The sequence below is a fragment of the Schistocerca americana genome, chromosome 1 (assembly GCF_021461395.2).
Source record: "Schistocerca americana isolate TAMUIC-IGC-003095 chromosome 1, iqSchAmer2.1, whole genome shotgun sequence".
Lineage (NCBI taxonomy): Eukaryota > Metazoa > Arthropoda > Insecta > Orthoptera > Acrididae > Schistocerca > Schistocerca americana.
This window is the reverse complement of record NC_060119.1, coordinates 1,158,420,067-1,158,437,648: the sequence shown is the minus strand read 5'-3', so window position 1 is coordinate 1,158,437,648 and position 17,582 is coordinate 1,158,420,067. Positions and strand designations below refer to the sequence as shown.

At 39.8% G+C, this 17,582-nt stretch overlaps 1 protein-coding gene across 1 annotated transcript in view; it reads right to left on the bottom strand.

Annotated features, from left to right (window-relative positions):
* Positions 1-17,582, bottom strand: part of LOC124619514 (probable ATP-dependent RNA helicase DDX28) — a 90,081-nt gene that overhangs the window by 19,567 nt on the left and 52,932 nt on the right. Inside the window, exons 8-10 of the mRNA XM_047145964.1 lie at positions 11,708-11,818; positions 9,484-9,641; positions 9,145-9,328 (exon numbers count right to left, since the gene is read on the bottom strand). Of these exons, the coding sequence (XP_047001920.1) occupies positions 9,145-9,328; positions 9,484-9,641; positions 11,708-11,818 (453 nt within the window). The remainder of the gene's footprint in view (positions 1-9,144; positions 9,329-9,483; positions 9,642-11,707; positions 11,819-17,582) is intronic.

Genomic DNA, 17,582 nt, shown 5'->3' with positions numbered 1-17,582 from the left:
TCCAAAATTTCATCACTGGTGGGATCAGTTAAAGACGACCTGGGCCTGCGTAAACCAGGTGTTTACAAAATTCCGTGTGAATGTGGCAAATCATATATAGGGCAAACAACATGAACTGTGCAGGAACGCATTGTGAAACACCAACGGCATACTCGCCTTCTCCAACCCACCAAGTCCGCAATCGCCAAACATTGTATTTCTACAGACCATTCCATGAATTACAACGACACAAAAAGTTTGGTCCATACATCAAACTTTTGGAGTTCGATTATCAATGAATCTGTGGAAATAAGATTGTCTGACAACGAGACTCTCATCAATCGAGATAGCGGTTATCAGCTAAACTCTGCTTGGAATCCTGTTATAGAGAAACTTCGTAGTCGACGTAGTTATCTGCATAAAGATGGAAATTGACCTGATACCGATACGCCAGGCTTTCACAGTGGAGGGCGCGAGGCGCAGCGCACGGAGCCATTATGAACGCGCACGGAGCCATTATGAACGCGCACGCTGAGCAGTGCATGTGCAATGTCACCTCAGTAAGGCTTTAAATAGCGGAGCTCAGCGTGTACTCGCCAGTACTACTACAGTGGCACTCACCTCTGTGCCGAAATATCGTGGCAGGACGTTACCGATATCCGACAGTTCTCCCGTGTTTTTATGGAACAATCAGTACGCCAGGAAAGCTTTAAACATCACATGGTGGTTTTGCTTGGAGGGATTGGCAGAAAAAAATGTGCTTCCATTACAGGGATTGGGAGAAGGAGAGCAGATGTATATCTCGTATCTCTGTGTATCTGTGTGTGTTTCCACATGTCTTTACATATTCTTTACGCATCTTTACACATATTTTCAGGTATCCAGCTCTTCTCACACCCATCAATACCTATTTTGCTCAGTTCTGCGCCATTCCCATTTCCTTTGCACCATTCCTGCCACAACAGATATTGCTCCAACTTTCTGCACCAGTTTACAAAAGTATCCCTTTCCCTGGTTAAAACCCAGTCTCTCATCCTGTTTCTCAAATTATGTCTAAACCATGGAATCCCCCAAATGGCCTAACTTTCCTAAGATTCCTTTCTCTGGATCCAACCCCCTCCTTTCACAATGGCCTACACCTTTTCAGATTCCACCAATCCCTAGCCCTCACAAACCTAGTACTGCAAAAACATACCTCTATGGCACAGGAATCCTAGAACTACCACTGCTCCAGGTCACCTCCATAAATTATTCAACCTGCTGACATCCTGCTGCTGCCTCGGGGCACTACTATCCAACCCCTATTGTGCCCACAGTGTTCCTCCTCATCCACCCCTCACAGCAGCAAACCCTGCCTGCATGAGCATCTATAGAAAGGTCCCAGAAATCCTCTCATTAATAAACGGTCACAGTGCTCACATAGTACTAAGGACGAAAAGCTGGCTGAAACCAGATGTAAACTGTAATGAAATTCTAAACTCAGATTGGAATGTATACCGCACAGACAGGCTGGACAGTGAAGGGGGAGGCGTGTTTATAGCGATAAAAAGTGCAATAGTATCAAAGGAAATTGACGGAGATCCAAAATGTGAAATAATTTGGGTGAAGGTCACAGTTAAAGCAGGCTCAAACGTGGTAATTGGATGTCTCTATACGTCCCCTGGCTCAGCAGCTGTTGTGGCAGAACACCTGAAGGAAAATTTGGAAAATATTTTGAGTAGATTTTTCCGACCATGTTATAGTTTTGGGTGGAGATTTTAATTTACCAGATATAGACTGGGAGACTCAAACATTTATAGCGGGTGGCAGGGACAAAAAACCCAGTGAAAATTTTTTAAGTGCATTATCTGAAAACTACCTTGAGCAGTTAAACAGAGAACTGATTCGTGGTGATAACATATGAGACCTTCTGGTGACAAACAGACCTGAACTATTTGAAACAGTTAACGCAGAACAGGGAATCAGCGATCATAAAGTAGTTACAGTATCGGTGATTTCAGCCGTAAATAGAAATATTAAATAAGGTAGGAAGATTTTTCTGTTATAAGCAAAAGTGACAAAAAGCAGATTTCAGAGTTCTTGACAGCTCAACATGAAAGTTTTATCTCAAATACAGATAGTGTTGAGGATCAGTGGTTAAAGTTCAAAACCATCGTACAATATGCATTAGATGAGTATGTGCCAAGCAAGATTGTAAGACGTGAGAAAGAACCACCGTGTTACAACAACCGAGTTAGAAAACTGCTTCGGAAGCAAAGAAAACTTCACAGCAAACGTAAACATAGCCAAAGCCCTGCAGACAAACAAAAATTACACAAAGCGAAATGTAGTGTGAGGAGGGCTATGCGAGAGGCGTTCAACGAATTCGAAAATAAAGTTCTATGTACTGACTTGGCAGAAAATCCTAAGAAATTTTGGTCTGATGTCAAAGCGGCAGGTGGATCAAAACAAAATGTCCAGACACACAATGACCAAAATGGTACTGAAACAGAGGATGACAGACGAAAGTCCGAAATACTAAATGTCTTTTTCCAAAGCTGTTTCACAGAGGAAGACTGCACTGTAGTTCCTTCTATAGATTGTCGCACAGATGTCAAAATGATAGATATTGAAATAGATGACAGAGGGATAGAAAAACAATCAAAATCGCTCAAAAGAGGAAAGGCCGCTGAACCTGATGGGATACCAGTTTGATTTTACACAGAGTACGCGAAGGAACTTGCCCCCCTTTTTGCAGCGGTGTACCGTAGGTCTCTAGAAGAGCACAGCGTTCCAAAAGATTGGAAAAGAGCACAGGTCATCCCCATTTTCAAGAAGGGACGTCGAGCAGATGTGCAGAACTATAGACCTATATCTCTAATGTCAATCAGTTGTAGAATTTTGGAACACGTATTATGTTCGAGTATAGTGACTTTTCTGGAGACCAGAAATCTACTCTGTAGGAATCAACATGGCTTTTGAAAAAGACTATCATGTGAAACCCAGCTCAAGCTATTCGTCCATGAAACTCAGAGGGCCATAGACACGGGTTCCCAGGTATATGCCATGTTTCTTGACTTCCACAAGGCGTTTATTACAGTTCCCCACAGTCGTTTAATGAACGAAGTAAGAGCTTATGGACTATCAGACCAATTGTGTGATTGGATTGAAGAGTTCCTAGATAACAAAACGCAACATGTCATTCTCAATGGAGAGAAGTCTTCCGAAGTAAGAGTGATTTCAGGCATGCCGCAGGGGAGTGTCATAGGACTGTTGCTATTCACAATGTATATAAATGGCCTTGTGGATAACATTGGAAGTCCACTGAGGCTATTTGCGGATGATGCTGTAGTATATCGAGAGGTTGTAACAATGGAAAACTGTACTGAAATGCAGGAGAATCTGCAACGAATTGAGGGATGGTACAGGGAACGGCAACTGAATCTCAATGTAGACAAGTGTAATGTGCTACGAATACAAAGAAAGAAAGAAAGATCCTTTATCATTTAGCTACAATATAGCAGGTCAGGAACTGGAAGCAGTTAATCCCATAAATTATCTGGGAGTAGGCATTAGGAGTGTTTTAAAATGGAATGACCATATAAAATTAATAGTCAGTAAAGCAGATACCAGACTGAGATTCATTGGAAGAATCCTAAGGAAATACAGTCCAAAAACAAAGGAAGTAGGTTACAGTACACTTGTTTGCCCACTGCTTGAATACTGCTCACCAGTGTGGGATCCGTACCAGATAGGGTTGATAGAAGAGATAGGGAAGATCCAACGGAGAGCAGTGCACTTCATTACAGGATCATTTAGTAATCACAAAAGCATTATGGAGATGATAGATAAACTCCAGTGGAAGACTCTGCAAAAGAGACGCTCAGTAGCTTGGTATGGGCTTTTGTTGAAGTTTCGAGAACATACCTTCACCGAGGAGTCAAGCAGTATATTGCTACCTCCTACATATATCTCGCGAAGAGACGAAGAGGATAAAATCAGAGAGATTAGAGCCCACAGAAAGGCATACTGACAATCTTTCTTTCCACGAATAATACGAGACTGGAATAGAAGGGAGAACCAATAGAGGTACTCAGGGTACCCTCCACCACACACCGTCAGGTGGCATGCGGAGTATGGATGTAGATGTAGATGCCTAGCAATAGCAAACCCTGCCTAGCTGACTTTTCCAACTTGCCACATCCTCCAAAACTTCCTACCAACCTCCCACCAGATCCAGAGCCAGAATATTCCCATAACACTGTTGTTAACCTTTCCACCAAAACCCTCAGCTCCACATAAGTTTCTATCCAATACAAAGGCCTCACCTTTAGTCCGACATCCAAATTTAACCACGCTGGACTTGTCAACGACCTACTCTCCTTCTGCCAATCCCGGCAATGGAAGCACTTCCTTGCTGCCAATTCCTCCAACCAAAACCATCCTAATTCCAACACTGAACCCTGCCTCTTCCAGTTAATACCACCATATAACCGTGGCCCTTCCCACTCCCACCTAACCACCCCCTGGTAACCTTCCAGGAATTCCTCACCTCCAACTTATCCTCACCATCTTTCCCCAGGTCCCTTCCTCAGAACACCAACCTTTCAGTACAAGAAATAACAGCCATACAGAACCTCAAAACAAATCCTGACCAAATCATCCTACCTGCAGACAAAGATTCCACAACTGTTGTGATGAATCACAGTGATTACCTGGCAGAAGGCCTCCGCCAATGGTCCGCCTCCTCCACCTTTAAACTTTGCTAGAGTGATCCCATCCCAGAAGTCCACCACAAATTCTAATCCGTACTTAAAGCCTTAGGCCCTTCCCAGACATCTTCCCTGAATCCATTTCCCTCCTCACACTTATGACACCCCGCACACCCACCTTCTACATGCTTCCCAAAATCCACAAACCTAACAATCCTGGATGCCCCACTATGGCTGGTTATTGTGCCACCATCGAAAGAATTTTGGCACTATTTACCAACACCTCCAACTAACTGCCTGTGATCTAGCTTCCCACATCAAAGGTATCAACCACTTGCCTCACTGACTCTCCACCATCCCCACCCCTTTACCTCCTGGATCCCTACTTGTCACTGTTGACAACACCTCCCTGTACGCTAACATCCTTCATGCCCATGGTCTTACTGCTACTGAACACTACCTTCCTCGTCGTCCTTCAGACTCCAAACCCACTACCTCTTTCCTCATACACCTCACTAACTTTATCCTAACCCACAAGTACTTCTCATTTGAAGGAAAGGTATACAAACAAATCCATGGCATGGTCATGGGCACCCACTTTGCACCCTTCTATGCCAACCTATTTATGGACCATCTAGAGGAGACCTTCCTAGCCTCCCAAAACATCAAGCTGATGGTCTGCTTCAGGTTCACTGATAATATCTTCAATAAGACACCCTATCTTCCCTCTATCTGACAGTTCCAACCCCCTATGTCCTGTCATCTCCTCCCCATACTGGTCTCACACTCTGAGTATTTGCAGTACTCTGTAAATGCAACCACCTGTCTTTCCCCGCTCCTCTCCTTTTTCATTCCTTTTTCCCCCCTCCCTGCCCCACAAACTCCAGACACTGCACCTATTGGAGTCTAGTCCCTGCACACTCCACCAGACAGCGTTCATCTCTCTCACCACCCATACCCTTCCATCCCTTCCCCTTCCCCACCCGCTCCAATTGCTGCTTGCATCCCATGTGGTGTAGCATTCCGGCTCGAGATGCTGGAATTGGTGGTCGTGTGTGTGTGTGTGTGAGACTTGCTTGCTTCTTTGTGTGTGTGTATGTGTGTGTGTGTGTGTGTGTGTGTTTACTGATGAATGTTGATACTGATGAATGTTGTGTGCATGTGAGAGGTGAGTGTCTTTTAATCATGCCTGTCTGCAACTTGACGTTTTTTCTTTACGGTAAGTAGCAATCTATCTTTTCCTACATTGTTGATATTCCTACTTGGAGTTTCCATTGTTTGGTCATGGTAGAAAGAAAATATATGAAATCGAATACTCAAAAGTCATAGGTATGCATACAGATTAGAATTTTAATTGGACTTTGCTTTTTTAGACCTTGCCAAATGTTTGTTTTCTTTGCAAGTGATTGTTGATTTTGGAGGCAATATCATAAAAATGTTACGATACTTTGCATATTCCCATACATTAATGGCATACAGAGTCTAGTCCTTTTCTGGGAAAAAGAATATCTTGTGCCAAAATAAGCTTGAGGATAATATATTGTGTACATCCTCAAACCTCAAGTATGAAACTTTTTTAAAAAGTAGGCATTCTAACAATAACTTCACCCCACAATTTCCTTGTTGTGAAGCTTATAGTTGCAGCTGGTCGTAATGGTACATCCTGTCACTAAATTTAAATGTAGATGCTTCTATAGACCACCTGCATCAGCAACCGTAGTAGTTGAGCGCCTCAGAGAGAACCTGCAGAACGTCGTGAAGAAGTTTCGTGATCATACTATTGTAATAGGGGGAGACTTCAATCTACCAGGTATAGAATGGGATAGTCACACAATCAGAACTGGAGCCAGGGACAGAGACTCTTGTGACATTATCCTGACTGCCTTGTCCGAGAATTACTTCGAGCAGATAGTTAGAGAACCAACTCGTGAAGCTAATGTTTTAGACCTCATAGCAACAAATAGACCGGAACTTTTCGACTCCGTGAATGTAGAAGAGGGTATCAGTGATCATAAGTCAGTGGTTGCATCAATGACTACAAGTGTAATAAGAAATGCCAAGAAAGGAAGGAAAATATATTTGCTTAACAAGAGTGATAGGGCACAAATCGCAGAATATCTGAGTGACCACCATCAAACGTTCATTTCTGAGGAAGAGGATGTGGAACAAAAATGGAAAAAATTCAGAAACATCGTCCAGTACGCCTTAGATAAGTTCGTATCGACTAAGGTCCAAAGCGAGGGGAAAGATCCACCGTGGTATAACAATCATGTACGAAAGGTACTACGGAAACAAAGAAAGCTTCATCATAGGTTTAAGAGTAGTCGAATCATAGCTGATAAGGAAAAGCTGAACGAAGCGAAAAAGAGCGTAAAGAGAGCAATGAGAGAAGCATTCAACGAATTCGAACATAAAACATTGGCAAACAATCTAAACAAGAACCCTAAAAAGTTTTGGTCATATGTAAAATCGGTAAGCGGATCTAAATCCCCTATTCAGTCACTCGTTGACCACGATGGCACCGAAACAGAGGACGACCGAAGAAAGGCAGAAATACTGAATTCAGTGTTCCGAAACTGTTTCACTGCGGAAAATCGTAACACGGTCCCTGACTTCAGCCGTCGCACGGACGCCAAAATGGAAAATATTGAAATAAACGATATCGGAATTGAAAAACAACTGCTATCACTTAGTAGCGGAAAAGCATCCGGACCAGACGAGATACCCTTAAGATTCTACAGTGATTATGCTAAAGAACTTGCCCCCTTTCTATCAGCAATTTATCGTAGATCGCTGGAAGAACGTAAAGTACCTAGCGACTGGAAGAAAGCGCAGGTCGTTCCCATTTTCAAGAAGGGTCATAAATCAGATGCGAATAATTATAGGCCTATTTCGCTTACGTCAATCTGTTGTAGAATAATGGAACATGTTTTGTGTTCTCGTATTATGACGTTCTTAGATAATACAAATCTCCTTCATCATAACCAACATGGATTCCGCAAACAGAGATCATGTGAAACTCAGCTCGCCCTATTTGCCCAAGAAATTCACAGTGCCGTAGACACTGGCGAGCAGATTGATGCCGTATTCCTGGACTTCAGGAAGGCATTTGATACGGTTCCGCACTTACGTTTAGTGAAAAAAATACGAGCTTACGGAATATCGGACCAGGTTTGTGATTGGATTCAGGATTTCCTAGAAGAAAGAACACAACATGTCATTCTTAACGGTTCAAAATCTGCAGATGTAGAGGTAATTTCGGGAGTACCGCAGGGAAGCGTGATAGGACCTTTATTGTTTACAATATACATAAATGACTTAGTTGACAACATTGGTAGCTCCGTGAGGCTATTTGCAGATGACACGGTTGTCTACAAGAAAGTAGCAACATCAGAAGACTCGTACGTACTCCAGGAGGACCTGCAGAGGATTAATGCATGGTGTGACAGCTGGCAGCTTTCCCTAAACGTAGATAAATGTAATATAATGCGCATACATAAGGGCAGAAATCCATTCCAGTACGATTATGCCATAGGTGGTAAATCATTGGAAGCGGTAACGACTGTAAAATACTTAGGAGTTACTATCCGGAGCGATCTGAAGTGGAATGATCACATAAAGCAAATAGTGGGAAAAGCAGGCGCCAGGTTGAGATTCATAGGAATAATTCTAAGAAAATGTGACTCATCGACGAAAGAAGTAGCTTACAAAACGCTTGTTCGTCCGATTCTTGAGTATTGATCATCAGTATGGGACCCTTACCAGGTTGGATTAATAGAAGAGATAGACATGATCCAGCGAAAAGCAGCGCGATTCGTCATGGGGACATTTAGTCAGCGCGAGAGCGTTACGGAGATGCTGAACAAGCTCCAGTGGCGGACACTTCAAGAAAGGCGTTACGCAATACGGAGAGGTTTATTATCGAAATTACGAGAGAGCACATTCCGGGAAGAGATGGGCAACGTATTACTACCACCCACATATATCTCGCGTAATGATCACAACGAAAAGATCCGAGAAATTAGAGCAAATACGGAGACTTACAAGCAGTCGTTCTTCCCATGCACAATTCGTGAATGGAACAGGGAAGGGGGGATCAGATAGTGGTACAATAAGTACCCTCCGCCACACACCGTAAGGTGGCTCGCGGAGTATAGATGTAGATGTAGATGTAGATTAAGATTAATGTGAAAGCTAGCTAGTGCGAATAAACAAAACTATAATAGGTCTTAAAAACAAAAATAGAACTATGAAGAGTCTTTGAATCATAAAAAGACTTTTCTTACATCACTTTTGGTACCAGAAAAGTAAATGTTTGGCCTATTATAGAACAAAACTGAAGGTAATCAGATACATGCTTTTCTGTCCTATCCACACTTATGATCCATAACTGACTGAATGATAAACCCTAAGCTGTCTTCCATCTTTTGCTTATTGTAACACCAATCTAAAATGATATGTTAGAAATACAAACCCTCACTGTATCCAGTCCTCTTGATCCAATATCAGTGCAGGAAATTACATTTACTCTCTCTGACTGGAACTGTTTGAACTTCCCAGTTCGTATTGCCTCAGGCATTGCACCGTTGAGATTGATACAGCTAACACCATTCTCATTTAAGAAGAGGGATATCCAGTCACAAGTGGATGATTTATTGCTGTGAAATCATCAAGAAAACTTTAGGCGGAATTTTATACATTGTATGTAACTTTAACATGTTATGATTTTTTTCATTACTACTAAGTGTAAACACTTCATTACCGAAAAGGGAACCAAATGATTTTAGAAACTAGTTGAAAATAATAGTCTCACCTGAATATAAGAAGTGGAATGCCTGATTTTGAATCAGACTTTGCAATTCTAAGCAATTCCTCAGGTTTCTGAGACTTGCCCAAGCGAATAAATTTCTGTGGTATATGAGTCATCACTTGGTGCAGAGAGCCAGTTGTCACCTTCTTTAATGAGTCTACCTAGAATTAATGGCACAATGAAAATGTGCTACAAGCAATTAACCTTTCAACATATTACTATAATCACTTGTTGCTGTTTGTGCAGAAGTATACTATTTCATACCCTTCAAAATTTTTGTTTCACGGGATTTCTTACATTTTCTTGACATGATTGATTTATGGCATGCTTTCAGACATCCAACAGATATGATGATTCCTTTTTGCAAACAATATTTCAACGACTCAGCCACGAATTGCTAGCTGTTGTCTCATGTTGTGATGTAATTGGCCTGATCTGCTAGTTAATCTTATACAGTTAACCAATTATATTTTGTTCCCATACCTGATGTTGGTCCAAACAAATATGTACATTAATGTGGGTATATGATCATACTAAGTAAGCAAATCTCTTCATAAAATTATATTCACAACCATATATTACAATCACATTTTGTTTTTTGAAAATATGTTGTTTAAATGATTAAAAATTGCATATTTTGCATCTCAAAAATGAAATGTCTTGGGGAATAAATTTGTAGTGTTTCGTAATTTAACAGGTTTTGTGGATGACACATGACAGAAGCCAACATAGTTTCACACCTAATGAAGAACATAGCAGAGAACGAATATCAAGGATATCACTACATCAGAGGACTTCATCACTTGGTGCCAACATATTGAGGCAATGCACCTGAAAAAAAGAGTTTGCTAAAACAAGTTTGACAGACTTCTAAATGTTGTAGAGATGGCTGTCATGAAATACCACCAGGACTTCATATTTTTAATGTAGTAAATGGTAAGAGAAGAGATATGTGAGTTTGTGGACTCCGTTAACATCAATCCCAATAAGATGGCAAAACACATCAACATTAATTGTCAAATGCAGCCAGGAGCAAGAATTAGTATAATTAATTTCAGAAGAGGTTCATTAATCACTGGCACTATCTCTACACATCAAACCTACATATAGGAATGGAGTTGGAAACACCACCTTATGCTGCGACCATCAAATGATATCCAAGTTGCTGAAGACACTGGCCCTCCTCCTAATTTGATCAATGTGCAGATAAACAGACACTTGGAGAATACAGGACAACATGCCTGTATGGTTTGATTGTGGGTGCTACTGTAAAGAAGGAAGAAGAGTGTTATGTTACAAGACATTGACAACCAGGCAGTTCTATACACGTAACTGCAAAAGACTACAGCCAACCTGCACGATAGAGCCCATCATCATACCCTGGTCGACATTACTCTCCAGTACACTACATTAGTTCACTATAAAGAAGTTCCAGCAGGCTAAATTAGGCAAACTAAACAAAGCCACCGTCTATGGAGGTCAGCTGCCACAGACTAAAATTCTCAATGAACAACAGTACTCAAGATACTGGGAAATCACACTGGCATTATCACAGACAACCAACCTTTCCTAGAACCAGGAGATTCTGGGGTAACATTTTCAGTAATATTGGATGATTATTGCCATCAGCTGACAAAGATTAAGTTCTGAGATTCAAAGGCTCCTGCGCTGAAGACTGCACATGGGAAGCTTAGTGAGTAGACTTTTTTATGTATCACATACAGGGTGCTCAGAATTTTTTTATGTATCATATACAGGGTTCTCAGAAACAATCTGAAAAACTCATAAGAATATTGCAGGGTAGGTTGTCCTGAGAAATAACTTTTAAGAAAAATATGTTTCCAAGTTAATTAGTGTTGATGTCAGCCAATGACTGTTACACATGGACCTGTGTATAAACACACTTACACGTTTTCTACACAAGGTGGTGGTACACATAAGATTACAGTGTACTGCAAAGCAGAGTATCGAAAATGGTGTTAAATATTCCATATGTCTTGAATTCTGATGAAGACTATGTCATCAGATATTACTATCTATCTCCTCTTTCTCCTCCTCCATGCTCTAAACTTTCTACTTAAGTACGAAAGTACTGAGTCAATAAAAGAAGGAATTCATTTGCTAGTTATATAACACAGCACTGTTAGATGTTTTAAATTTGTTTCACATCAAAGCACTTTCTCAGGAGCCCATAAGCTAACAGACTTTATACTATAATACCACAAACCTCAATCAGCTGTCCTAAAATACTTGGCAGGCTTGTTGGCATTGTAGCACTCACTAATGTCAACTGAGTCCCTTGAGGAAGGTTTGTAGACATGTCTGCATGACCACAAAACTGAAACAATATCATAATTTCATTATTTATTTAGTACTTTGATCGTATGTAGTACACTGTACAAGATGATATTGGACTTAACTCTAGTCACTAAAAAGAACAATTATCACAAGATGTATGATGTAGTTCAACACATTACAAAATTAGAAATGTTGCAGATCTAGACATTTATTGTAATTCAAAAATTTGATTCCTGAATAGAAGCAGTGGTACTGTAGGTATTCTCTAACAGATCTCACGAAATCTTTAATATTTGGTGACATTTTATATCATTTGGGAACTTGCTGAATAGTTTTATTGCCATACAGCATGTACCTTTCCCATACAAACTTTTATTGGCTAGGAGTACACGCAAGTTACTTTTTTGTCTAGTATTGTGATTATGTAAATCAAAATCTTTTCTAATAGTATTATAGTTTCCAATTGCATTTTTTAAAATATACATTTCTGTGTCAAGAATAAACATGCATGGTAGTGGTAGCACTCTCAGTATTTTAAATTTCAGCTTATATGACTGTCTAGCCCTGCCCCTTATAATAATCTGAATGGCTCTTTCTTTGGATTCTGGAGGTTCCCAGAGCTGCTGGTGAATTCTGCTGTCACATGAATCCATATTTAAAATGGGCATTAAAATATGTGTAGTGGACACACATTAGTGTCTGTGGATTTATGCATTTTCCATAGCCCTTAAATGATAACAACCTATACACATTTGGCATTATTGATGTGTTCAATATACTTGTACCATTTTAGGTCACTTTGAATCCAAATCTCAAGAAATTTGTTGCCTCTTTTTTCACAGAGGGTTGCTGGTTGATGGTGATGTCAGGATAATGCAAGGTATTGTTTTGGCTGCTATTTTCATGTTATACTACTATTTTCATGTTATTTATTATAAGCAGATTTATTATTGAAACTTCCTGGCAGATTAAAACTGTGTACTAGACCGAGACTCGAACTTGGGACCTTTGCCTTTCATGGGCAAGTGCTCTACCATCTGAGCTACCAAAGCACGACTCATGCGCCATCCTCACAGCTTTACTTCTGCCAGTAAAGCCATATGATTTATTGTTGACCATTTACTTAGTTGTTTTGTAATGGAGTTTACTTTATGTCGGATGTCTTCATTTTTTGCTAATTTTACAAACACTGCTGTGTCATTAGCAAACAGAATTATTTTGTGTGAAGCAACATGCAAATCCAGATCACCATTCTTCTGACAGATATACTGATACTATATGTGCCTTTTCATGTACATGTCTGATGTATACTTCCTGTATGCTTTCATTGAGAAACGAACGAATCCTTTCATTTGACAGTCCCCTAATGCTGTAGTATTCAAGTGTTCCATGATGTACCACATCAAAAGCTTCAGTTAAGTTTAAAAATATACCTGCTGTTTACTGTTTCTCCATCAGTGGCTTTTAAAACTGTGGTTACACCTTCATAGACTGCTACCTCAGTTTATTTCTTACTTCAGAAACCATGTTGAGAATTGGCTAATACTCTATGTTTGTTCGTAAACTTTAATAATTTATTGTAAATTATTTTTTTCCAATACTTTTAAAAAACAGGATGTTATTGTAATGGATTGATGGTTTATCAATTTATCTTTGTTGCTGGCTTTTGATATAGCAGTAACTTTGTCTGATCAGGAATTATGCCTGATTAATAAGAAGTTACATATGTGAATGAGAGGGTCAATTATATTTTAGAGAAAGAGCTGTAAGATTCTGCTGGGTACACCATCAATTCCTGCTGAATATGTTGTTTTTAGGTCTGTAACAGCCTTGATTGTACCCTCCCTGCTAAAGTGATCCACAAGGATTGATAATTTACAGCTAATGATCTTGATTTCCACTTGCTGCTGATCTGCACTGACATTAGTTTTTATTAACCCTTTCTACTCCAATTTTTCTACTCACAGCATTCTTTGCAACTCTTATTTATTTTATGTGATTAAGGATGTGAGGCATTACAGATTATTACACTACTGTTAAAAAAATAAAAAGAAAATGCAATATGAGGTCACTTGACAACTTTATTATCTTTTACACTAGTTTTGAAACTGTTATGTATGAGGCGGAACTATGGGCCTCATGGAAAAAGAGTGACCCGGGTGAGTCACACAATTTTACACTTAGTCTGATCACGAGGTTTGGCCATTAATTTCATGCATTGATCATGTAGGTTGACGTGAGGATCAATGAACTATACTTGATGGGATGTATCCGGAACATCTTAGATTTTTAGAAAGTTAGTAGACAGGAATACAATTAAATACTTAGTTTTTAATTCAGCTTCAGCGGTGAACGTCGATCTTGACTTTGTACAATAATATTTACAAGTGCATTTTTAGACTGAACTGCGAATACTTCTTTGCAATTCTGATTGCTTCACACATATAGATCAATCGTCAATGCATAAACTGTACGTGGCACCTGGCTAGGACGTAGCTACTGACTTAGCTGAAGCCTATGCTAACTAGTGTCTCTGCAAATGAGATCTCTGAAGCTATAACCAGTGAACCATTCCTGTTAAAGTCAGCTGTAGAACTGGCCAGTGTGCTAGCTTGTCTTGGTCTGCTAGCGTCGACAGTGGCGACTCGCGGGTCCGATGTGTACTGACAGACCGTGGCTGATTTAAAGCCTACAACCTAGCAAGTGTGGTGCCTTGCGGTGACACCACAGAAACTACACTGGTCTTTGTTTATGGTTGTTTATAATTTTTTCTGTATGGTACTTTTTAAAACATTCTCCCGGTAAGTCCAGGCAACTATGTTTTGTAGTAGAAAATGTTTCCCTTCTTCCCCCTTTTCCCAAGCATTTGCTACAAATCTTCCCACTTAGTCTCCCCTCAGTGTCAGACGATAGTGGTCCTCCTCTTTTCTTTGAATTTTATTTCTCATCTGGCCAACTAGCTCTCTGATTAGATACTTTCGTGGGAAAGGTGAGTCTGCAGTTGTTCCCCACATTTGTTGTTGTCTATTGAGTAAAGAATGCAACTGTTCACTACAGTAACTTCAATCAGTTGGAAGAATACTTCTTCCAACCATTTGTAGGGGTGCCTTGTAAAATCACAACAACCATAGTCCTGTCCACTCCTCCTGTAAACTTTGAGTATTCCAAAATAACAGTAGATTTCATGAACTGCACAGGCTCTTTCTGCCTATACCCAGTGACAAACTGGATCTGAGGACAAAAGAATGTACTCAACAGAGTCATTGACCTCTTGTTATAGAATGAAAGACACCGTTTTCATCTCACTTTGATAGGCACACAACTCATATTCAGCAAGTTTTGTCTTCTCCAAATCACATGGAAAATAAGAAATAGATGAAATAAGAAATAGATGAAATTTTGTGCAATTCCCTAACAAAGGGAGGGCTTGGGTAGAACCTGTCAGTAAAAATGTGATAGCCTGAACCACCTGAACAAGCTAGCAATTGCTGTGCCAAATGAACCAAACATAACTGTTTTCTGATTCACACAGACAGAAAATTAGTAAACCACATTTCATAGGCTCCTTTAAACTGTAGCACTTGAACTGAATTCTTCTTTTGACTCCTACTGTGCACACATCTATAAACACATTTCTTTTTGGTGCATCTAGTTTTTTGCATTTACTGTCAATACACCCACTAAGAATCTTCACCTTGCTCCATCTCATACTTTGACACCCCTGAGCTGTGACAGGTGGAACTAAATGCACCATCCAATATATCTGAAAAAGAATAAAAAAGAAAAGGAGACAAGAAAATAATCCTTGAAAAATGGAGTTCATTCCAGTCAGTGTTCTGTAAAATAGTCAACTAATTCTGCCTTCAAATTCTCGGTCATGTTAAATATCACACCAAGAAAAGCTTTCAATTCTTCTAACAGAACATCTCCATGAGAGCCACAGGGGTATTTTGTAAGTGGAGTGATTATCTGTTTCTTGTCTTTAGCATACATATTTGTGGCATTCACAACTTCATTAATAAAATTGCCAGTGAAGAAGAGTTGGAAATATTCAAGTTTGGATATTAGTTGAACACCATGAGGAATGGTAAAACCTTGTTGCATGAAGAAAGAAGAAAGAAAGGACTTTACGAAATCACCATCACCATTATGATAAACTTTCCAGGTATCTGCTAGAAGTTTTATGTTTTCATCACTGTCCACTCCCATCATTAGGTTCAGATTCACAAGAACTTATATCACTGGACATGGCAGAAGTTTCTTTCCATCACTTTCATCACTGAACTCTCTTCCGTCCTCACTGTCTTCGAGAAGCCACCTGGCAATAACATCATCACTTACACATTTTGTAACAGCTTTGAGTAGTCAGATCTTCATACTAATTGCTGCCATGTGTCTAGAAAATCTAAAAATGGAGTGGACAGAAAGCACAATAATGGAAACATGTTGGACATCATCCAATATTGGAGATGTAGCAGAAAATAGTAGTGACGGACATAGTCCAACAGTGGATAGGAACTGGTTAAATTTTCAGCTATTCCATTGAATTAACAGTTGAATATATTTGCTGTTTCACTAGGCTCTGTAATAGTTTTATCATTTTGTGTATAGACAATATTCTCATTGGTTTCATATGTTTGCCCTTTTCCCTTTTTTTATAATTTTCCACATAGCTTTCACTTTACTTGTCCATTGTTATATACCTATCATCGTACATATTTTTGCTTGTTTTATAACATTACGCACAATTTTTATGTATGTTTTATACTGAGTACGCATATCTGCTGTAACATTATTTTCATTGCAGATCTGAAGCAGTTCCCTCATTTTTTGGCAATAAGCTCTAATTTGTTTAGAGATGCATCCATTGCTTTTGTATTACTTCTGATAATTACCACTGTCAAACAGAAGGATGTATCAGAATGTTGTGTTTCATAGACAGGAGACCAATCTTCACTGGAGACACTGGAAGTTTTCAGATAGACTATATAATGGTACGACAGAGATTTAGGGACCAGGTTTCAAAATGTACAACATTTCCAGGGGCAGATGAAGACTCGGAGCACAATTTATTGGTTATGAACTGTAGACTAAAACTGAAGAAACCAAAAATGTAGGAATTTAAGGAGATGGGACCTGGATAAAATGAGAAAAAAAACAGAGGTTATAGAGAGTTTCAGAGGGAGCATTAGGGAACGACTTATCATTTTCCCAATGATAAGGGAGGAAGAACAGATAGTGGGAAGATGGGCAGAGTATTTCAAAGATACACTAAGCACCAGCCTACAGGAGGGAAGAGTGGAGCTGGAAGTAGACAATGAAACAAATGAGGCAAGAAAGCCAACACTACAAGAGGTCTCCCAGGCTGTGCACAAGTCAAAAAACAATCGAGCCCCTGGGGAAGACAGCATAATTGCTGAATTAACCCTTTCAGTGCCAAATACGATCTGATCGTGATCCAGATTTTCGGCAAAAAATGCCAGTAATGATCTGATCGTGATGCATTTCTCATTCATTTTTTCCGCGCTTGAAGGCAAAGTTGTTAGTATTTCCTAGCAAATGAGAAAGGCATCACGATCAGATCGTTACTGGCATTTTTCGCCGAAAATCTGGATCACGATCAGATCGTATTTGGCACTAAAAGGGTTAATAAAAACTGGTGGTGAGGCTGTAATAAAGGAACTGCACACATTAATATCAGATATATGAGAAACAGCAACTATGCCAGATAATTGGAAAATTGGAATAATAGTCCCCATTTATAAGAAAGGGGACATAACAGCATGTGAAAACTATAGAAGTGT